A 24755-nucleotide genomic window follows, 5' to 3' on the forward strand; every position below is an offset into this window, starting at 1 on the left:
ATTTAATCTTTATAGCTGGAATAAGTCAAAATTACTCACCCACAGAAAATTTCAAAAGCCTATACCAGTGAGACGACTGGCCCTTTAGCCCCTCTCTTCATGCCCACCCCTATAATAAGCAGACTAAAAGAATATAACCCCATGTATACTTGCAGCTTCACATTCTCAAGAGTTCACCCATAAACATAACTTCCTATGAATCTAGCAAAAGCTAATAGGAGCTAAAGAAAAGAAGTGGGAAAAGAGGTATGCAGGTTAACATCAGAGTAGCTCAATGAGGAAGGAAACCCAGAAAGAGAAAATAAGACAATTCACAACAGGGAGGAAAGAATGAAGCAGAGAGAAGAGACAGGGTGGTAAAAAGAAAGCAAGAGGAAAAAAATTAAAGAGGAGAAAAAGGGTAAAGTTTATGTAAAATCTTACTGTCTAAAGCCTAGGCTTAATACCTATTGAACTCCATATATATTGTTTAAAAAAAAACAATCAAAAGGGCAAAATAAATCTTTGTCTTTGTCTACACACTTTGATACTTGTCTCTTCTGGCACAGAAATGTAAGACAATGCATCTTGTCTCTTACAGATCATCCTCTTTATAAGGAGAGATGAGAAATCCTGGGATTTAAGGGATAAAAAGTTAGGGAGCATTTTCTTATTTTTCTTATGCGATCAGTTTTAGGAGTTTGTGGAGAGCCAGAATAAAAATTCTTTCAAATGTATTCTTAATCCTATTACCTTATCTGATGTTAATTTTTGTTCCCATGTCTTCCTCAGAGTTTGAACCACAAATATTGGCATTTTAGTCCAAAGTCTTAAATTATTTCACATGTGATTGTTTAAGTTGCTTAAAGGCAGCAGTCATATTTTATTCTTCTCTGCTTCCACATAATTTGTACAAAATATTAGGCATGTATAACCAAGTCAAATCAAGTAAAGAAGAATTTATTAATGGTTTCTGAGAAACTTGGGAAGACTTATATCAACTGATACAGAATGAACTGAACAGAACCCAGAGAACAATTTATACAATGACAACAACATTGTAAAGACCAACAACTTTGAAAGACTTAGGAACTCTGATCAGTGTAATGAATAACTGTGATTCCAGAGGACCAATGATGAAACATGCTATCCATCTCCAGATAGAGTGGTGATGGACTCAAAGTGCAGACTGAGATATATATCCACATCTTTTTTTCTTTTGGACATGGTCAATGCAGAAATTTATTTTGCTTTATGACTAATAAGGTAATATGTTTCTCATGATTGAACATGTATGGCCTAATAACTTACTGTCTCAGACAAAGCGGGATGTGAAGGAGGGAGAGAGAAAATTTGGAACTCAAATTTTTTTAAAAAGTGATTGTTATAAATTATCTTTACATGTAATTGGTAAAAAAATAAAATTTTAAAATTTTAAAAATTTGTTTTGATTATGTATGTTTATAACAGGAGTTTTGTTTTTCTTTCATTTTTAATCAGTGTGAGAAAGGTTAAAGGGAGAGAACCATTTGTTAATTGAAAAAATGAAGTTTAATTTAAAAAAAAACCCTCATTGTTATTAAGCTCCCATGTTCCAGGCACTCTGCTAAGTGCTGGGGATACAAAGAAAGACAAAAACATGGTATCTGACCTCAAGGAGCTCACAGACTAATGGGGGAAACAACAGGTAAACAACTATATACAAACAAGATATACATAGGATAAATTGGAGATAATCTCAGAGGGAAAGCACTCACTAAGAGGTATTAGGAAAGGCTTCTTTCAAAGTTGGGATTTTAACTGAGACTTAAAGGAAACCAGGGAAGTTAGAAAATAAAGATGAGGAGAGACAACCAGTGAAAATTCAGACTTTGGAGATGGAGAGTCCGACATCACTGGATTGTAAAGTACTTTACAGGGAGTAAGCTGTAAGAAGACTAGCAAGGTAGGAAGAGGCCAGTTTATGAATGACTTTAAAAGCCAGAGAATTTTATATTTGATCCTGGAAGCAAGAGGGAACAACTGGAGTTTACTGAATTGGAGATACGACGAGGAAGACAACATAGTCAGACCTAAAATTTAAGTAGATCACTTTATTTTTGGAATTTATTTAGAATTTTATTTTCCCCAGTACATGTATAAATAATTTTTAACATTACTTTTTGAAACTCTGACTTTCAAATTCTTTACCTTCTTCCCTTCCTACCATACTCATTGAGAAGGCAAGCAATTCAATATAGGTTATACATGTCTAGTTATGCAAAACATTTCCCTATTAGTCATGTTGTGAAAGAAAACAGAGACCAAAAAAAAAAAACCCTTCAAGAAAAATGAAGAATGTAAAAAAAGTAAGCTTCAATCTGTATTCAGTTCTTTCTCTGGGGATGGATAGCATTTTCCTAAGTCTCTTAGAGTTGTCTTGGATCACTGTATGGCTAAAAATAGTGAAGTCATTCACAGCTGATCATCCTACGGTACTGCTGTTACTTTGTACACGGTACATTTCACTTTGTATCAGCTCATGTAAGTCTTTCCAGATTTTTCTAAGAGCATGCCACTCATCATTTCCCATAGCACAATAATATTCAAGAAAATCACTTTGACAGCTAAATGGAGAACGGACTGGAGCAGGGAAGAGATGTGAGGGAGACAGACCACTAGCAGGCTATTTCCATACTCTAGGTATAAGATGATGTGGGCCTGCATTAGAATGGTGGCAGTGTCAGAGGAGACAAGGGCTGGACCATATCTGAGAGCTGTTATGATAACACATAGAGGGTACTCACTAAGTTCTGAGTAATTGACCTCTCTTCTTTTTCTGAAGACTACACCTTTGTAATACTTTTCTAAAAGAATATGCTATGATATGCCACAGGGTATAGTAATGATGGGTAACTATTCTCTTATTTGCACCTTTTAAGCACTCCTATAATAGGGTTCTTCCTCCTCCAAACTGTTCATAGGATTTTTCATTGATCCTTCTGTTCAGCCTAGAAAAGGCAATACTGGAGTAGATTCTCCTGATTTATGACACCTTTTCTAAGAACCAGCTCCCAGGGGCCTCCGTAGTGTGGAAAGCCTCCAATATCAAACTTTACCCAGAGCTTGTACTAAGAATAATTTCACTTTGGGTCAAAACATTTGGGTAGGAGAGAGGGCACTGTAGAAGTCAGCATAACTTCAAGGTTCAATTCTGGTAAGGGATAGAATTGTTAGACTGGACCCTGGGATAGTGAGGCTCAAGTACAGTGAAGCCCTTCAGGAAAAAGACTGCAAGGGGAAGTATGGAGAAGTAGTTTCTCTAGAGAGAAGGAATCTTGTGCCTCATGCAACATGGTCCTCTTCCAGGTTGGTACCTTGGGATAAAACTCTGTTAGCCTCATAGTAGTTATGGTTTTAGGCTTATCCTGCAGACAAAAGAACCAGGGAACAGATCAAAAAGAAAGAAAAGTGTTGTTGTTGCTTTTTCAAATTACCTTCTACCGATCGTTGTTGCTTTCCCATCTGAAATGTTTCCAAGGCTCTCTATTACCTCAAGGATTAAATAAAAACTCCTTTGGCATTTAAAACCCTTCATAATTTCCAGAATTATAACACACTAATACCTTTCACACACTATATGGTTCAGTCCTAGATGATCCTAGAAAGATGGACTGATCACTTCCATAGTGTTCTCAACGGACCATCATCAATCAATGCTGAGGCCATTGACCATTTATCTGAGGTTGAAGTCAATCCCTCCTTAGCTGAACTTCCAATTGAAGAAGAGGTTTTGAGGGCCATTAGGCTCCTTCATGTGGCAAAGCACCTGGTGCTGATTCTATTCCAGCTGAGATTTACAAGGTAGGGGGACCATTGCTCATACAAAAGCTGACTGAATTTTCCAGGTTATATGGGAAGAGGAAGTTATCCCCCAGGAGTTCAAGGATGCCTTCATTGTCCATCTCTATAAGGGTAAAGGGAACAGATTGTCCTGCAATGATCACAGGGGGATCTCTCTCTTAGTCATTGCTGGCAAAATTCTTGCTAGAGTTCTCCTTAATAGGATGACCCTTCACCTGGAAGATGGGCATATACCTGAGAGCCAGTGTGGCTTCAGAAAGGGCTGAGGAACAGTTGATATGGTGTTTGCTGCCCAGCAACTCCAGGAGAAATGCCAGGAGCAGAACAGAAATTTGTACACAACATTTGTGGATCTGACCAAGGCCTCTGACACTTTTAGTCATGAGGGTTTATGGAAAATTATGTCAAAATTTGGTTGCCTGAAGAAGTTCATCAATATTGAACGTCAATTTCATGATGGCATGTTTCCTGGGTTCTGGATAATGGATAAAGCTCTTGTGCCTTCCCTGTCACCAATGGAGTGAAACAGGGCTGTGTGCTTGCTCCCATGCTTTTTAGCATGATGTTTTCAGCCATGTTGAAAAATGCTTTCAGTGAGGATGAACAAAGCATCAAGGTCAATTACCGTACTGATGGTAAGTTTTTCAATTTGAAAAGGCTACAAGCCAAGACCAAAGTGGAGGGAGTGCATGATTGGTGCATGATTTTCTGTTTGCAGATGATTGTGCACTCAATGCAGCCTCTGAAGCTGAGATGCAACAAAGTATGGATCAATTTTTTGCTGCCTGTGCTAATTTTGGCCTAATAATTAACACCAAAAAAACACAGGTGCTCCATCAGCCACCACCACACCATCCATATGTGGAACCATCAGTTACAACAAATGGAGAAGTTTTGAATGCTATGGATAGGTTTACTTATCTTGGTAGTGTACTCTCCAGGGATGTACAATTGACAAAGAGGTTGATGCAAGTATTGCCAGAGCTAGCTCAGTGTTTGGGAGGCTCCAAAGAAAGGTTTGGGAGAGAAGAGGTATTAGACTGACTACCAAACTGAAGGTCTACAGAGCTGCTGTGCTGACCTCATTGTTATATGCTTGTTATATGCATTGTTATATGCACTATGCCAGGAAACTGAATGGCTTCCATTTGAACTGTCTTAGGAAGATTCTGAGGATCACCTGGCAGGATAAGGTACCAGACACTGAAGTCGTTGCTCAAGCTGAACTGCCAAGTATTCAAACTATGCTTCAGAGAGTGCAACTCCAATGGGTTGGCCACGTTGTTCAAATGCAAAAATGTACGCTTGCCAAAAAGACTATTTAATGGAGAACTTGCATGGGGCAGGTGATCACATGGTGGCCAGAAGAAACGATACAAGGACACTCTCAAGGTCTCTCTCAAGAACTCTGGACTTGACTGTGCAACATGGGAGACACTGGCACAGGAATGCTCAGCATGGCATCCCCACATAAGAAAAGGGGCTGTGCTCTTTGAGCAAAGCCAAATTGAGACAGCACAAAGTAAATGCACGATGCGCAAATTTGGGATATCCACCCCAAACATTCACACGGACTATCTGTGCCCAACCTCTGGTAGAGTGTTCCAAGATCGTATTGGTCTGATCAGCCACAGCTGGACACACTGAAATTTCACTTTATAAAGGTGATGTTATTTTGGTCCTCTTCGAAGACGAAGGACAACCACCAACCAACCAACCAACCATATGGTTCAGTCAAACTGCTCTTGTCATTCTTTATGTAGGACCATTTCATCTTCCATCCCTATGCCTTTATACAGGTTATGTACCCTATTCCTGGAATGCTCTCCCTCCTCTCCTCTACCTCTCAGAATGCCCAGCTTTTTTTAAAGCTCGGCTCAAGTGCAACCTCTTATAAGAGATCTATCCTGATCCACCCAGGTGATAGTACCTCTCCTCCCAAAGGTATATTGTGTTCACTTTATTTTTTACTTTCTTATTTACTTACATGTTATTTTCTCTGATAGAATATTTTTAAGAGGTTCATATTTACTGTTTCATTTTTGTCTTTGAATCTGCAGGACCTACCATAGCACCTAGTACATAGTAGGCACTTAACAAATCTCTGCTGACTAATTCTTGAAAACATTAATTCCCTTGAACAATTTTTTTTCTTCCCCAGTGTTGCTGTGAAGATCAAATGAAATATTCATAAAGAATTTAGCATAGTACTTGGCATACAGTAGGTACTTAATAAATACTTGTTTCTTTCCTTCCTTCCTACGAATACATTAAGATGACTAGCTTGCCTAACATATCAGAAGGTGGCCAAAGGAAATATGAAAGACACTGATGAACTCTGAGTACAGATTGAAGCATTTTTTTTCATTTTATTTTTCTTGGTTTGTGTATGTGCTTTTTGCAACATGGATTAGGTAATATGAAAGTAAGTTTTGCATGACTTCACCTGTTTAATGGGTATCATCATGGTGGGAGAGGGGCTGGGGAGAGAGAGAGGATTTGGGACTCAAAATTTTAAAATGGATGATTAAAAAAGAAAAAGAAAACATGAAAAACTCCAACTGGCCCCCTTCATTTTAGCAAATCATTTGGCTTTCTATTTTAGTAAGATTAAGGCCCTTGGACATGAACCCCCTTACCTCTAATCTTGTACATCTCAAAGCTACAAACAGCCTTTTTCTGGGTGTTGGCTACTACAGATGAGATAATCTTAAAAATGCTTTTGTAAATTTTATTTTGCTGCTGTGTATTTTGTGTGAGGAAAGAAAGAAGTACAGAGTTCAGTGGAATATGATGAATATAGATCATGTATCTGGCAGTGAGTCCAGGGCTTCCTTTATTAAGAGGAACTAAGTTTTTGTAATTTGAGTCTCCACAAACATTGATGTGCATGTTTTTCCTTTATCTTTCAGCAACAACTGTCACTAGATGTCATATAATTAGGAAAGGTAAGCATCATTTTAAATGTTCAGTCTACTGCCAATTTCATGCCACTGACTGTCCACCACTATTATTGGCAGTAAAATGGGGGTGGTGATAAATTGAAATTCTTATTTCTGGCTGTCAAATGATGAATAGCATTTCCGTTCACAAATTTGACTGTGGAAGTTAGGAGTGGAAGGCACTAAATTGGGTTGGACTGGGTTCAGGCAAAATGATTTTATTTCACTTACAAAGTGAGCAAAGAGAAAGAAAAAATATCCCCTACCCCCTTTCATTTCTACTTAACTAAATACTCCTACTGGGTTCAAAATGACATCAAAATCACTGTCCAGTGCTGAAGTTGGAAAAAGGTTGAAAGAAAAGGCATTTGAATTGCTGCTGCAAGAAATGCAAAAATCATCCCCTTCCCTGCAAGGGAAGTCCAGATCCCTAGATGACAATATGTGAAAGTACTATCTCTAAATCAGGCAGCTCTTAAATTCCAGAAATTACCTCTTAATGCAAAGTAATCTAAAATTACAGCAACCATTAAACTGATGCTGGTAGTTCAATAAATGAAGAAATCTAATGTTTCTCTAAGCTAAAGTGATTTCCCATCATGACCACACAGTGATGATCAAATTAGGAATTATTTAAGGGAACAGTCATTTATTAAGCACCTACTATGTTCCAGGCACTGTGCAAAGCACTGAGGATACATGAAATGGCAAAAAAAATAAAATAAAATAAAATAAAATAAAGCCCCTGCTGTTAAGGAGCTCACAGTCTACTGTGGGAGAACACATGGAAAGTACTATGTACAAATAAGATATACACAGAATAAATTGCAACTAATCAACAAAAGGAATGCATGAGAATTAAGGGGGACTGAGAAAGACTTCCTGTAGAAGGTGGAATTTTAGCTTGGACTTGAAGGAAGACAGGGAAGCCATGAGGGAGAGATGAAGGTGGAAAAAATTCCAGACATGGCGGACAGCCAGTGAAAATGCCGGGAGTCAGGAGACGGAGTGTCTTGTTTGAGGAATACAAAGTTCTAAATAGGGTAAAGACACTGTTTTCAAAGCAAGCCAAGAGAACGAGTGAGTGTTGCTTTAAGAATTACTGGTTTACTAAATGACTTTCAAATAGATATTTGGGAAACTAGAGTTGGAGGATGTGCTACTAATCAAATATAGTTTTATTTTGCTTTCATTTCATTCTCTTCGATAAATGAAAAAAAAAACCCCAACATAATATCTAGCCTCCCTCACTAAAAAGAAAAATATTTTGACCAAAAACTTAGATCCACATTGACGACCTCAGAAAGATTCATTCAATCATCACACTAATTTTTAAAAGTGGAATTAAATGGAAAAAAAGAATAAAAATGCCTTTTATTGACGATGAAATTCATGAAACAATTGAATCAGAAAAGCAAAAATTATGGGAAGTTCTCACAACTACTTGCACAAAAATTAAGCTAGCATGATTAAATCAAAAGACAGAGGACTGGAAATATTCTTTCAGGTCAGAGTATAATACCGAATGATTTATTATATCTTATTTAGTTAAAATACAACTTTTCAGGATCAAATAGCAAAACTGAAGGCTTGGGGCCCAGGGGTAAAACTGAAGCTACCTTAGCCTTGGACAAGTCTTTAAAAGCTGCTCAGGTTGCCAGGCCACCAGGATTTTCCCAGTTTCCCTGAGGGGCCATCTGATCCTGCTTTCTTTCCAGCAGGAAATACAACATTATTTCTAATTAAACTGTAATGCATATCTATGCAACATTTTTCATCTAAGGAATTCAAAGCACCTTTGTCTCAGTTTAAAAAAAGTACAGATGTACTCCATGAAAAAAATCTAACCTATAAAAAAATCCAATCTTCTAATACATTAATTAGGAGGTAGTTATTTGCATTACAAAAGCATTATTTACTTTAAAAAAAGATTTGCTTCAGAATTACTTGAGGTACTAGGCTCTCTTGCATTTTGGATGTGAATGAATATATAAAAGTTCAATTCTTATACTTTTCAGGAACATGTATTATGTAAAGTGAGGTACAGTCACATAGTAAAATATTACTAATGTGGCTAGAATAATAAATAGTGTTGTGGGAGGTGAGAAGAAAGGGCCAATTTTACTTAGTGAAAGGTGAATTGCAGCATATATTTCATAAATGCAGTTTTATTGCTATCAAGTACAATATGCTTTACACACTGGGATATGAATTGTTGCTTCTAAGTTAATGAAAAACTAAGTTAAGCTAATTTAAAAATGATTCACAACAGCACTTACAAAAACACTGAATCAAGGATGAACATCTTTTAACAAGAATAAACTGTTGGAAGCAGTAACTGAAGGAGCGTTGGAGGAGCCTTTATTTCTGGAGCCTCCAGTTTGAAAAAGTTACTTATTTTAGATTGGATTCCACTCGCAAAACCCTGCAAATCTGCAGAGGAAGAAACTATTTCAAACTTTTTACTCAATTACAACCACGAATACAATGTCTGAATTATTGTTACTTCCAAAATAATGCGGTTTTATAATTATGATTAATTCCCACATCACAGAGGTAGAGAAATAGATTAATACTACTGGCTCCTCAGCAAATAAATGGCAAAACTCAGAAGTGACCCCCTAAATCTATCAATTTCCACTCAAATGCTCTTTATTACTCAAATGCATGGAATGAAAGGACTTGAGAGATTCTTTAGCAGTCTAGCTGATCCCCTTTATCAAGTCTTTCTAAGGTCAGAAGGATATAATAGGATAAAAATTAGATCCAAAGTCTTTGGAGGAGATATCACTTGTATCAGTTTATTAACTGGTTTGTTACCAGTTGAATCTGTATAATTAAAGTTCCTTCCCACTATGTGATATAAGAACACTGTACTAAAAATCATGGGACCTGGATCCTACACCTCAACTCTGCTACTCAGCAGAGGGTGACCCTAAGCAAATCTTTTCACATGCCTGTTAATCAGTTTCCTTATCTCTAAGAGAATTGAACTAGATGATCGTTGGGGGCTCTATCATCTCTAACGTTTCATGATTCTTCTACTTCGACTCTTCTGGACACTAGTACCATTTAACAGGTTGCTCTTCAAAGCACTTTGTAAACCCTAAAGCACTATTAAAATTGTGGATTATGATTATTATTTTATCTTCTAACTGCATTGAAACATAGTCATTGTATATTTGGTTTGGATAGTCAATTAGTTGAATCAGAGGAATATACTTTCTATGTCCGTGGTTTCTGCCATTTAGCTAGGGTCTGTAGAGTTTCCTCCCTCCCCCATACTACTATATATTTTTTGTACTTAAGTAGCTTTCCTACTCTTCCCACTGCATTCAAGCATGAAACATGGGCTGTTTAGGAAAGTCTTTAAGTGGCTCAGATGTTCTTTCCACCGGACCAAGGGGTCTTAACAGGTGATACTTTAAAAAATTACATCTTTATCTTTGCTAGCTTCTAACTGAAATTTGGCATTTTCTTCAATTATTTAAAAAACACTATTCTGAGAAGGACCCCCATAGGCTTTACTTTTTGTGATACACAAAAAAGGTTAAGAGTTCCTGCCCTAGAGGATGTTCAAGTTTGGAAAAACAGAGCCTCTCATGAAATAATAAAAGACTATCTAATTTTGAGGGAAAACCTGTACATCTCATTTTCCTTCATCCAGAAAGAAATCAGAACCATGCTCCACCTTCATCTTTGAGGGGCTGTCCTTAAAAGTTCATAATTTGGTTTTCAAGAGTAAAAAGACTGATCTTCCCTCAAATGAGCTAGTATACTTAATTTCCTTAAATCAGAGATCCATACCATAAGACATCATGCAAACCGAACAAGAGCCATTGCTGCATCGCTACTACTTTTAACAAGACAAGTTTACATCTGGAGCTTTCGGGGGATGATATGCAAAGTTCATTGTGATGATGGAAATGTAGAGTGGCCCCAAGAGCAATGGGGCACCGGACTAGGTCAAACTAGGTGATGACAGTCAAAGAAAGGGCTGTTTTTGAGGTGGGACAGCACAGTCCGATCTCAACGTGATGGAGGCCAGTTGGCCTTCTCCGTCCCCTCTCCACAGGCAGTCCAACTGCCGGCCACCTAGCTCTACTTCCTAGACTCCTTGGACTTGGAGGCCATTTTGGAGACACCTCACGCGGATGGAGCGCTTTGGGGTCACTGGTTGTTTTGGCTTTATTTGTTTGTTTTGCTTGAAGTTTTGCAGGCCGGAAGGTGAGTAGGGCAAATACTGTATTCTACCCATTCCACAGATGAGAAGACTAGCGGCCTGAAGGGCTAAGTAACTCGTCGGGGATGACGGGCTGGCTCCAAATCCACGATCTGTCCATATCCCGTCTCGGATTCTCTTGCCATTTAAGAGAGCAGCTCGGGATGGGGAAGTCGTCGTGGGGACGGCGGTCACGGAGACAAGCGGCGGACTCCCGGCCCGAGCGCGGGGCTCCCCCCGCAGTGCGCAGCGCGGGGCTACGGCAGGCGGTGCCGGGCCGCTCCGGGGCGGCGCGGACGGGAGCCGAAGCTCCCCCAAGCAAAGGCCGCGCAGGAGAAAGCAAGGGACCGAAGCGGCTTGTTCTAAGGCGGATGCGTGTATTTTTTTCCTCCCGAAATCTTGCCGGCTTCACACTTTCACGCGCCGAAGCGATGCCAAAAGCACTGCCGCGACCCTTACCTCACAGTCTTCCGGCGTCTCACCCACGAGTGAGCGCGGAGGGGGGTGGGTGGGGGGGAGGCGTGGAAGGAGCGGGCGGAGCAGCCCGGGAGGCGGCGGCCCTCGCCGCGGCGGGTCGCCCCGGCCGGCTTCTCCTCCAGGCCCTGAGGTGCTTCAGGTCCCGAGCTCCCGCAGGCAGTCATTCCCCGCGCACGCGCGCTGCTCCTCCGCGCGCTCCACTACAGTTCCTCCCCAGCCCCTCCCCCAAGTCATTGGGAGAGCCCGGAGGAGTCGGGGTAAGCCGGGGGAGGGGGCGGGGGGGAAGGGACTCGTGACCATGTGACCTCCCCAAGATGGCGGCGCCCAGAGGTGTCCACCTGGTCCTCAGTAGAGGTAAGAGCCCGGGACGGACTGAAGCGCGTGTGTGCACAGAGACGCACGCGCGCGCGCACACAGCTCACACACACACTCACGCACACACGCACTCACACTCAGCTGCTCCTACACACACTCAGGATATGTCGGCGCATTAGACAGTGCTCACGCGCAGGCGCAAGAGTTACAAGTTGACACAGTTCACCCGGACAGAGACGTAGTCACACACCTGCATCCAGGCGAGGTCACTCCTGTTACGCGCCCTCCCTCTTCTCTCCCCCTCCTCTCCTTCCCCTTCCCCCCCTTTGCTCCCTTGGCTCTTCCCCCCCCCCCCCCCATGTGCCAAGACTCAGGAAAATGCTGCTTCGGAGATCGTTGCCTGTGTCTACATTGTGGCAATTCGGTGTGCTAGCATTCATGACCACTTTTATGACCCTCTTCAAAGACAAGAGGAATACATAGAGTGGAAGCTGGACTTTCCCACACAGTGGAAACAAGCGCTGGATTTGGACCTGGGTGCAGATCTTTTCTCCCCTCCCCAGTATGTGCCAGACATCCTACTAAGCTCTTGGGGGGTGGGGGTGGGGGGGGGCGCAAAGACAGGCAAAAACCAGTCCCAGTGCTCAGGGAGCTCGTAGTGTAAAAGGGGAGACAACATGCGAACATCTGTCTCCGAACAAGATGTGTATGGGATAGATTGGAAATAACCAGCAGAGGAAAGACACTAGAATTAAGGGGGAGTAGCAGGAGCCTGGGAACGAGGAGGGAGTTCGTTCAAGTCTCCTAGCAGAGTCCAGAGTGTCTTGTGAGAGGAGCAAGGGAGCAGGTGTCGCTGAATTTCAGAGCACAAGGTAGGAAGTAAAGTCTATGAAACCAGGAAGAGGGGTATAGGGGCAGATTATGAAGGATTTTGAAATGGCATACAGGATTTTTAAAATATTTGAACCTGGAGGTAATAGGGAACCATTAAAGTATATTTGTGGGGGGGAATCCATAGGGAGGTAGGGCATGGTAGAGGGTTTAATAGAAAGATCTTGGGTTCCAATACTTACTCTCTCTTTTACTGAATATGTATTCACCTTTGTGTGCCTCATTTCCTCATCCATAAATTGAGGGGGCTTGAACTTTCTACTTTAAATACTATTAAATGGATTTTAGAATGTTTGCACGGGAGCGAGATGTTACAGATATACATCCTTATGCTTCTCAATCAGGGAAATCTGTTAGAATTATATTAGCTTCCTAGGTTTTGGAGACAAGTAAAGTTGTTCCAAGTGTGAGGAAGTTGGTACTTTAAGTTAGGACACAACTAGACAGAGAAGACAGGCGATATTGTACCAGCATATATATGAATGAAGAGGTAAATTGGAGGAGACAGGTTGAAGGGATCCCTCTTCAGACTTCAGAGTAAGGAATGCGAATTTGCTGCAGAGGTATGTGAGGAGCCATTGGAGGTTTTTAAAGAATGAATGAATGAAAAAACATCAAGCTCTTAGTTTGTGCCAAGCAAGTGCTGGGGATCGGAAGTAGGTCTGTGCTTTCGTTGGTGCAAGGATCTCTTGAATAAGTAAACTTCTTCCATAGACCTTGAAAGTGTTATAGACCTAAATATGTCAGGAACCGAACTAAAACCTTGGAAGCATGACTTCCTGGCCTTGAATCCAGCTCAAACCATGTTGCATCTGAAGTGGTAGGATACAAGTTAAAAAAGAGACAGTTCTTACTCTCAGGGAGCTCACATTCTAGTCAGAGAAGACAATACATGTAGGAGGGGCCCACTACAGGGCAGGTAGAAAGGCCTGGTGGTTCTTATGTTTCAATGGTAGGGCTGATGACAAGGTCCAGGGTTCTTTAAGATTGCTGTGTTGTTATTCAGTCATTTCTGACTCTCTTTGTGACCCCATTTGGTGTTTTCCTGGCAAAGATACAGGAGTGGTTTGTCATATCCTTCTCCAGATCATTTTACAGATGAGGAACTAAGACATACAGGATTAAGTGACTTGCCCAACATCACATACCTAGTAAGTATCAGAGGCCGAATTGGAACTCAAGTCTTTTTGACTACAGGCCCAGGGCTGTATCCACTGTAACACCTATGTCATACCTATAGCAGCCGCTATGAATATACATGCATATTTTCAGGGTAAATTCACAAAATATAAATAACTCTCTTCCTCAAAGATGAAACCAAGATATTTATTCAGATACCACAAAACCAATTCCACCATAGAAACAAAGAAGTTCATACACATCACTAATCTAGGGAGCACCACCATCCCCAAACCTTCCCTCACTTAGGCCTCCCCACAAACAAGCTACCGTAGGCAAAATTCCTCCCCTTCCTCACTCACACTAGCTGCTCTGCCTCAGCTCTGCCTCTCTCTCTCCCAGCTCTGTCTCACTCTCACTTCCTTCTCCACTCTTCCTGATCCACCCATTAGGCAAGCTTTTGCCACCATGCCATGTGACTTAAGCTATATAAGACTCAAACTGTGGGCTGGGCCAAAGCTCAAAGCAGGTCACATGGACCTATTAAGGGGCAGGTAAGATCTTCAAATTCGCTTAACATAACAACCACCTAGCTGCCCTTCAGACTAATTTAGCAGATCACAAAGCAGTCTTCAGAGGTCTGAAGAATGTAGCTACAGAGTAATTAGGAAAAAGAATGGGGAGAGGTTGATAGTGGGAAGTATTTAAAGTTAGGAGCTAGATTTGAATCTGGGCTCTCCCTCCTATACTCTTCACCCATGTAGTCATAACCCTAGTTCAGGTCCTCATTACTGATCTCCTGTATTCTTGCAATGGCTTCCAATTAATCTCCCTTTCAAACCTCTCCATTCTAATGCATTCTCCACATACCTGCCGAAGTGATTTTTCCTAAAGCAGAGAGATCTGAACATATCAGTTCCAGGATGAAACGTAAAATTCCTGTTTATCTTTTAAAGCTTCTCCTTGCCTTGCCTCTTCTTACCTTTCCAGTCATATTATGCTACTCCCCTTCGTATACACTACAGGCTAGCCAAATTGGCTTTTTTGCTTCTCATGTACAGTGTTTTCTCTTCCATTGTCCATCTTGAATACCTGTAATGCACCACCCTCTGACTTTTTCTTCTTAGAATCTTTCCTTTTCTTCACAACTTAACTCAAATGCCACTTTCTATATGATCCTTTTCATTTTCCAAAGTGCCCAGCTACTAGTTACTTAATCAATTCCCCCAGCTATCTTGTATCTAGTTCATCAGCTTTATGCGTAGGGCAGATAGGTGGTTCCCAATCTGGAATCAGGACAAGTTTAAATCTGACCTCAGGCACTTCCTAGTTGTGTGACCCCAAGCTTAATACTGTTTGCCTTCTGTAAAATGAGCTAGAGAAGGAAATGGCAAACCATTCCAATATCTTTGCCCAAAAAAATCCCAATGGGATCATGAAGAGTGGGACATGACTGAACAAGACAAGTATTATTATACTCATTTTACAGAAGAGAAAACTGAGGCAGACAGAGGTTAAGAGTCAGATATGACTGAACAACATCTCTAAAACATTTGCATATTGTCATCTCCAGGTAGATTGCAAACTTCTCAGGAGCAGAGACTTTCATATTTGTGTTTTTGTCTCCAATGCCTGGCACATAATACTTGTTTAATAACTTCTTGCTTATTGATTAATTGATATGCTAGTTGATGATTACCATCCTGGTTAAGTCACTTAACCTTTCAAAAACTCAGGTTCCAGTCCAAAAATGAGTCTAATACGACTTGCTCTAACTACCTCTCAAGGTTAGTGTAAAGAAAGGGATTTTTTAAAACAATTTTGTTGACATTCTTCTAAATTGATTGGAAGGGAGATGAACAAGAGCAATGAAGGCTGACTTAAAGGTGACCGTGAGTGTTTGGACCAGACTCTCCTACACCAGGAGTGAAGAGGCCTTGGTTTCTTTTTTTCCAGATCCACTATATTACTATGAGAAAATCAGCACTCTGTTTTAAGTAGCTAATAATTCCTGATCTATCTGTCTTATAGGGTTGTTAGGATCAAGTTAGACCTTAAATTTTAAAATATTTTCAATACTTCAAAGTATTATATACTTTACAAATATAAGATATATACAAAGTATAGACAAAGTATGCTTTACAAATATAAAATGTTTTGTTATAGTCTAAGAAACTTAGTGTTAGAATGCGGCATGAAATAGTGGGAAGAGCATTGGGTCAGGAGTCAGAGGACCTGGGTTCAAAGTATAGCTCTGCTGTTTGTTAGTTATGTGATTTTGGACAAATCAGTCCACTTCCATAGGCATCACTTTCCTCATCTGTAAAAAGAGAGAGTTGTACTAGATGGACTCAAAGGTCTTCTCCAGCTTTTAACTTGTAAGAGATAAAAATAGAAAGGAAGTAGTAGGGAAGTAGAAATTGCTGACTGAATGAAATCAAAACTGGATGTAAGGACAAACAAGATATAGGCTCCTCTTATAAGGCCAGGGGAATAATAATAATAACTGGCATTTTTATAGTATAGTTTAGTGTGGTATAAGGGATAATGTGATATAAGGGATTTTAGGGAAGGAATGGAATTCAGATGCTAAACTGAATTGGGGATGAAGAGGGTCCGGGGAGAGTTTGTGGCATAGCTCTGGTTGTTGTTAAATCATTTCACTTATGTCCAACTCTTTGTGACCCCATTTGGAGTTTTCTTGGTAGAGATATTGGAGTGGTTTGTCATTTCCTTCTTCAGTTCATTTTGCCAGTGAGGAAACTGAGGCAAATAGTTTCTTGCCCAGGGTCATACAGCTAGTAAGTGTCTGAGGGCAGATTTAAACTCGGATCTTTCTGACTCTAGGCCTGGTGCTCTATCCCCTTCCCATATAGCTTTGGTTGTATGGTGGTTTTTGTTGAGTGATTTCAGTCATGTTTAACTCTCCATGGACTCATTTGTAGGAAAACATTAAAGGAGTAAGAGAAACACTGCTTTCTCTTTCAGGGGACAGTTATTTTAAATTTTTAAAAGCTCTGATTATGGCACATTTGGAGTGGTCTGGACAGTCTCAGGAAAACAAATTACTGCTCAGGAGTCAAGGTTAGGTTTGTGACTCCCCATGATGCTAGCAGAATGTAAGCTCCTTGAGGTCAAAGGCCATCTCACTTTTCTCTTTATATCTCCCATTGTCCTGTACATTGCAGATATTGATTAAATTCTTATTGAATTGAATTGCTGTGATAACTTTGTTGGGAATTAAGTGATCTGGGGTATATAGAATACTAAATTCTCTCTCATTGAGGTGAATAGAAGACATTAATGGGAAGAAGTCAAAATGAGGGAGTGGAGTGTTGGAAAGAACTTACTGTGGAGTCAGGGTTCATGGGTTCAAATCCTACCCATAATGCTACTACCCATGTGACCTTGGGTAATTTAGCTAATCTTCCTTCATCCTTGTTTCTTCATCTGTAAAATTAGTGTCCTTGGATGGCTTCTGATCTAATGTAGATCTATGATCCAATGGACTTCCAGTAATCTAGTTTGTGCATTATCTCTGGTAGAGTCCCAGCCTGTCTTCATCTTGCCCCCTAGCATGCTATTTGCTGGTTCTTCCTTCTGCCTGTCAGTGTGCCCTCAGAGAAGTCAAAGTAGCTTTATCATTAGACTACACCAGGCATGGTCAGGAAAGCAAATCTGCTGCAAAATTATATAATTATATAGTGCAGTGTCAGATAAAATAATAACAAAAATTCACATTTATATAACTCTTTAAAATTTCCAGAATGCTTTCCTTACAGGAAGCCTGAAAGGTGGGTAGTGCAGGTATTATTATCCCCAATTTCTTGATGGGAAACAGGCTCATAAATGACTTTTTCAGGGTCACATAACTAGTAAGTACCTAAGCCAGAATTCAGACTCAGATCTTCTGACTTCAAATCCAGCAGTCTTTCTAATAACCACACTGCTTCTAGAATTACCTGTTGTTTTGGATAATTTGTTCTGGTGTTCTGTTGCGCTAAGAGAGATTCAAGGGTTGATTCTAATTGCCTGATAGTATGAGGCAGTTTTAATAAGGTGTTGAGAGTCAGAAAATAAGAATGTAGCATAATCATTGTCTTTTATTGAATAGAACCCAGATCTGACATGACCTGTGGTTATACAAAATTAGATGTACTTTGAGTCCAATCATGTCCCTGAAAACAGCTCATGAACTTTTGTGCTTTCTATAACAGGGTTAGCCCAAGAGGCAAGTGTTAGTCAGCCAGTCAGTCAATCAACAGGCATTTCTTAAGCTGGCTGTTTTGTGTACCAGATGCTGTGCAAAGAGCTGATGATAGGACAGACATAAAACTGTCCCTGCCCTCACGGAGCTTAAGAATGTAATGTAGTGTCATTATTAGGTCTATTTCCAAAGATTATTAAGGGAAAAAAAAGAAAGGAACCTCTATGTTCTGAAATGTTTATAGCTCCTCTCTTTGTGGGGGCAAAGAACTCAAAACTTCAGGGATGCCTGTCAAGTGGAGAGTGGCTGGACAAGTTGTAGTATATGATTGTGATGGCATGCTACTGTGCTGTAAGAAATGATGAGCTCAGTGATCTTAGGGAAAGACTTGCACCAAATAATGAAGGGTGAAATGAGCAGGACCAAGAGAACATTGTGTGTAGTAATAGCAAGATTATTTTAAGAATGACTTTGAGTGAATAAGTTATTTTTGACTAATTTAAATACCCAAATTAACTATAAGGAACATATGAAGAAAGACACAATCTGCATCCAGAGAAAGAACTGATAAGTAGAAGTATGTGTAGAATAATTTTACATACATATACCTACTTGTGTCTAATGATGGTCATCTGGGGGGAGATGAGAGAAGGAAGCAAAAAAAGAAATTTACATAAATTTGTTGTATATTTAAAAGGAATAGCAAATTGTATATAGTAGATTTGCAGTTTCATGTGCAGCCATTTTTTTTTTTGCTATACTATGTTATGGAAATGCTTGTTTTATTACATAAATTAAAAATAAAATAAATTTTTAAAAATGTAATGGAAAAGACATTGTAATGCAAATACATATGTAAGAATGTAGAAGACCTATGAAAATCAAATTCCCTTGGAAGGGGTCTCAGTAGAACTTGAGGAGAGCAGAAAAGATTTCCCATACGAGGTGGTATTTGAGCTAAGACTTGAAGGAACCCAGGGATCCCAGGAATTGGAGGTGAAGAAGAAAAGAAAAGAAAAGAAAAAATTCTAGGCTTGGGGGCATCCACTACAAAGGGGCCAGAACTATATGCCCAAGAGGAAATTAAATTTATATTTTTGATGGGGGAGGGTAACATAATCATACCTGCCCTTTAGGAGAATCACTTCAGCAGTTTTTCAGAAGATGGATTAGATGGGGAAGAATCTTGAGAATGGGAGATGAATTAGAAGGCTATTTGCAGTAGTCTTAATGAGAGATGATGACAGTCTTAATTAGGTTGGTGGCCATGTAACTAGAGGAAAGTAATTGTATCCAAAAGATGTTGTGGAGGTAGAAACAAGATTTGGCAACTGATTAGATATTTGGGGTTAGCAAGAGTGAGGAATCAAGGATGACACCAAGGCTGTGAATCCGAGTTGCGGGAGGATAGTAGTGTCCTGACCTAAACAGGAAGTCCAGAAAAAGAGTAGGTTTGGAGGTGGGGGGTGATGTGGAGAGGATAACAGATTCCATTGCTAGACATGCTGAATTTGAGATGTTTCTCCTCAGACAGTAAACATTTATTAAACCCTTACTGTGTGTGGGTCACCGTGCTGAGTCCTGACAAAAGATTGCTTTCAAGGAACTCATAGTCTAATGGAGGAGACAGTATGCAAACAATTCCATACAGATAGGCTATATACAAGATAAATTTGAAGTAATAGAGGGAAGGCACTAGAATTAAGGAGAGGCTTCATGTAGAAAGTAGGATTTTAGCTTGGACTTGAAGGGAAGTCAGTAGGTGGAGATGAGGGGAGAGAGCATTTCCAGCGTGGGGGACAGCCAGAGAAAATGCAGGGAGTCAGGAGACAGTAGATAGTGTCTTGTTTGAGGAATAGCAAGGGGGGTGTAAGATATAAGGAGGCTGGATACTGGGTTTTGAATGACAAACACAGGATTTTACATTTGTTCCTGAAAGTGATAGAGAGCCCTGGAATTTATTGACCAGGGAGGTGACATGGTCCAGTCTGTACTTAAGGAACATGATTTTGAAGAGCTGAGTAGTAGATAGCTGAGACAGACTGGAGGATCCTAGGATACTAATTTTCCTGATAATTCTACATTTAACAATATCTTCAAAGGTAAAGAAGGCAACAAGGGTTGAAAAAGGGTAAAACTAAAGCAGATCTTTCCTTTGAGGACTTGTCCTACATATAAGGCAGTTTTTTTCTTATGTAGTATATTTCTTGGGTAGTTCTATTTTGCATGGTCTGCTCCTTATCCTTCATTTGCTAAAAGAATGTGGAAAGATTAGAGAGAGAAAAGTTATATAGGATGAGTGATGGGAGTGAAATGGTTGTAGATAGAAGTGGCATTTTCTGAGATGAATTTAGGAAATTCTTATTGGTACTTAATGCTGGAGTGGAAGATTGTAGGGTGAGAAAGGAATGTATGTCCTTCAGAGCTGTTAGCAATTTGGGGCTAGCCCTAATAGGCATCAGCATTATAGAAAAGACACTCAATTCTCGGTGCAGTGGGATTTGCAGACCTTGTACTTGGAACATAGTTTGTGCCTATCTATTTGAGTAGTATTTGTCACCTAAAATAAAATGATGATTTTTAGAGAGTATGTTGATTGTTTTCAAAAAATAAGTAGTGCCTAATTTTCAGTGAGAAGACTAAAGATCCATATAGTGAACCTAATCATGAAAATCACTGTGTGACTTTTCAAGTCCTGATCCCTGATTCTGGAGCTTGGACTTGGAATCTTGCAACTGAATGTGAACTGAAAAAGGCTCGTATAAGTGAAAAGGAGAAGTAGAAAAAAATATTTACTTTAGAAATAAAGCAAAGCAGAGAGAGAGAGAGAGAGAGAGTGAGAGAGAGAGAGAGAGAGAGAAAGAGAGAGAGAGAGAGAGAGAGAGAGAGAGAGAGAGAGAGAGAGAGAGAGAGAGAGAGAGAGAGAGAAAGGGAAATGCCCCACAGTGGCTGCTGCCTACCCAAAGTAAGGGGTACTTGTCCCTTAGACAGTTGGAGATGTAGGACTGATGAACAAGTTCGGGGGAAAAATCATTGTTTGCAAATGAGACGTTTTCAGTTTGAGAATTATTTACAAGGAGGTGATAGGTTGAGTTTTTCCCCTCAATAAGTTTTATTGTTGCCTTTTGTTGTAAAGTCATAGTGATTTCAGGTGAGCTCCCTCTCTCCCCAAAATTAGTTATTTCTTATAACAAAGAAAAGCAGTTAAGCGAAACCACTTGACACAGGGACTGCATCTGATAATAGTTTATGCAACATCTCACATTAGTAACCTACCCTGAAAGGGGACATCTCTTCTCCAGTACCAGGATTGCTAATTACAGTTACATAGACTTGTATGGGGGCTTGTATTCGAGCTCAACTATGAACAGGAACAATGGTTTGAATAATGAACGCTGACATTTAGAGAGGAGGAGAAAAGAAAAAGGAATAGACAAAGTAGTGGGAATTGGGATGAGGAAGCATCTTGGCAGCCAGAGGAGAAAACTTTCAAGGAAAGGAATGGTCAGCATCATGTTAAATAATTCAAAGAGGTAAAAGAGAGTAAGGACTGGAAAAGGTCAGTGGATTTGCCCATTAGAAAATAATTGGTGACTTTCAAGAGAAAAATTTCAGTTGAATCCTGGAAGCAACAGCTGAATTACAGTGGAGGACATAGTGACAAAATGGAGGTAGAGGGTAAAGATCAGTGGTGCTCAGAATCCCTTTGTATTCTTAAAATTATCGAAGATTCCCTTTTTTGCTTATGTAGATTATATTTATTGATATTTATCACATTAGAAATGTAAAAATCCAATGTTATTATGAAAGCAGTTTTAATCCTAGTGGACCCGCAGAAAAGGTTTTGGAGACCCCAGAGATCCCAAACTGTACAGTGATATCACTGGTATAGACCATTTAATCAAGAAGTTTGGCTTCAAAAATAAGAGAAACAAGATAATAGTTAATGTGGGTAGCAGAATCAAGTAAAACTTTATTTGAGATAAGGAGACCTGTTTGTGACTGAAGGTAAAGGGGAAGGAGCCAGGGTGAGAAACAGAATGAGAATGGTGGAGAAAGAAGGCAAATCAAGGGAGCAAAATTGAGGAGGTGGTGTAAGAATATTAGCTATAAAGCTCAAGTGTAGAGATTAATCTTAGAGAGGAAGAGGGTACCTTTGTCAAAGTCAGAAGAGAAGAGTTTTTCTAGAATTTTCCCCTAGAGCTTCTTCAGCTATTTTCAGTGTTGGGAAAATTGTAATAGCATTATGATTTTTAAAATGTTAAACTGTCATTAAGTTGAGTGGCTAGTGGAGTAAGAGAAAGTTTACTAGTTAATTAACAAATAGTATCTAAGGACAACTACATCTGAAGTGCTTTACAGTGCTCTTACTAAGTATGTCTATATTTCACATCCTAGCTCTCCTATTCAGTGTTACGATTGTTTTGAATTTGGGATGTCACAAACTATCCCTGTAACATCAGATAAAAGTAATAAAGGAATGGAAAGAACTCTCATGTGGCTTCCTTAGATGACTGCTTGAAAATGGCCTGCTCTGTGGAATTGATTAATATCAATTCCAAAGATTGTTGTCCCTGTTCCTTCTTTTACTTCACTCCCACTTTACTGCTTCGTAAGTAGGAGCAGCTCAGTGCATTCCTGAGTGCTAGAATTCTGCAATCAGAAAGGTAAGTGAGGGACACAGCAGGGAGAACGAGTATGGTGGGATTGTGATGTGAGGGAAGTAGGTGATGTTCTCCGGTGGGAGGTAATGAGATTTTTATATGATGGCTAAATGGGGGATGGGACAAACAGACAGCTATCGATATGATTTCGAGTTGTGAACTTGTTGAAGATTATCAATTACCTTAATCAAAAAACCCAGATGTTGAATGTCTTCATGTCAGTGGCTTTCCCATGATACCATCTATGTCAGTAGAATGGAATGAGAGAATAGAATTAATGAATTTTTGTGGAAAATCACAGCTGCCAAAATTTTTCAGAGGCCTATAACCACCCTGTAGAAGATAGCCATGTTGATTATCTTTTTAACAGTAATTAACTTTATTGGGAAATTCTATATACTTTTAAAATAGCTATTTGTTTTAAGTGTTAGATTTGTTTTCTAGCACTGTTTTCATCCTTGATCATTAGAATACTATTAATTTCTATAGGCATTGGGGAGCCATGGAAGATTTAACATGATTGGCAGTAAGTTTAAATGCTGATGACTTCCTGCATGCAAATTAAGCTTACTTGATCTTGAGCCAAGATTCTTCTCCAGGAAAAACTCTTACTGAGAGAAGTGTACTAAGTCACTAAATACTTAATAAATGTCTAGCTTTTCCCTAAGTCTATATAAGGTAGGAAAATTAATGTTCAGTAGTAATTTTAGGACTTTTTCATCTGATTTTTATGTGACTCCTGCTATGGATATAATCAGTAGAAATGATTTTCTTCCCCCAAAAGCACAATCCTCAAACAGTTTGGAGGTTTAGACTAATTTGAAAAAATTGTAGGTCATTTACAGATCTTGAATGCTTCTTAATTGATTGGCTAACCATCTCCAGGTCCCTTTTCCTCTGGGCTTCCCCATCTTCTATTATATGAAGTTGATCTTGCTCCATGGCTGCTGTTACTCTGAACATGGCAGCCCTTCCCCACCATTCCAACTGTATCTCAGACCTCTAATGTGGTGGTGGCCAAAAGCAGTTGCAAAATGTCCCTTTAAATACTCTTGTGCATATGGGTAATTTCCCTCTAATAGTGACCTGTTTTGAAATATTGCCTAGAAATGGTATCATCACTGAATCAAAGATTATGTATAGTTTAGTGGTAGGATTGGGATTTTCTTTTTTGAGATAGAGGAAGGTTGTAGTTAGTTTCAAATTGTTTTCCAGAATGTTGAATCAGTTTACAATTCTACTAGCAGATTATTAGCTTGCCTTTCCTCCCACATTCCTCCAACAATTGCTATTTTCCTCTTTTTTTTTTTCAACTTGATGGGTATAGAGTAGAACCTTGGAATTGGAGGAAAATATTAGTTGTTCATATTTGTTAACAGTTGTTAAGTTTGCAATAAAAAAAGAGGAAAGAAAAGACTGGGAATTTAAGAAAAGTAGAAAAGTGCTAAGGAATCAACAAAAGATGGGGGGGGGGTAGTTTGCTGCAGAGCAACAAAAGTTGAGGTTAGAGAAACGCACATTTCTATTGGGTCAAGTTAGCACAGCAATATTTCTTCCACACACACCCCTGCCATATTTTGTGACATTGGAGCAAGAACCAAGAAAACAGAATCTTTAGTTTGTTAGAGATTTCAGTCTTTCATAAGGAGACCAGAACTAAATAAAAAATTTGACATCTAATATCAAGGCCCAAAAGAAATATTAAACAAGTAAAAAGGGAAAAGAAACCATGAGGGATTCAGTAGAGCTAAACTATTTACATCCCTATGCAGGAAGATGATACTTGTAATTCTTAAAAATTGTATCACTAAAAGTACAGCTAGAAGGAATATACATAGACAGTATGGGTATAAGGTACATTTGAGGGAATGACATAAAGAAATTTAAGGGATGAGAAAGAGGAGTACAGTGGCTACAGAAGGAAAGGAGAAATAGGATGAGGTAAATTATTTTACTTGAAGAGGCACTGAAGTCCTATTGTAGTGAAGGAGAAGATGGGAAGGTGGGCAGTGAGCATTGCTTGAGCCTTACTCTTATCAGTATTGGCTCAAAGAAGAAATAATATGTACAATCAATTGAGTATATAAATCTATCTT

The 24755-nt window shown here is 39.5% G+C and overlaps 1 protein-coding gene across 14 annotated transcripts in view; it reads left to right on the forward strand.

The window, feature by feature from the left end:
* Positions 1-11464: 11464 nt before the first annotated feature.
* METAP1D (methionyl aminopeptidase type 1D, mitochondrial) overlaps positions 11465-24755 on the forward strand; it is a 91221-nt gene continuing 77930 nt past the window's right edge. For 7 of the 14 annotated variants that reach the window (XR_011967682.1, XM_072612313.1, XM_072612316.1 and 4 more), the window contains exon 1: positions 11736-11817. Coding sequence is in view for 8 of the 14 variants with exons in the window: in XM_072612313.1 (XP_072468414.1) it covers positions 11778-11817 (40 nt within the window). In the remaining 6 variants the exon portion in view is untranslated. The other 7 variants (XM_072612319.1, XM_072612321.1, XM_072612324.1 and 4 more) reach the window with 5 other exon arrangements.

The sequence above is a fragment of the Notamacropus eugenii genome, chromosome 5 (assembly GCF_028372415.1).
Source record: "Notamacropus eugenii isolate mMacEug1 chromosome 5, mMacEug1.pri_v2, whole genome shotgun sequence".
NCBI lineage: Eukaryota > Metazoa > Chordata > Mammalia > Diprotodontia > Macropodidae > Notamacropus > Notamacropus eugenii.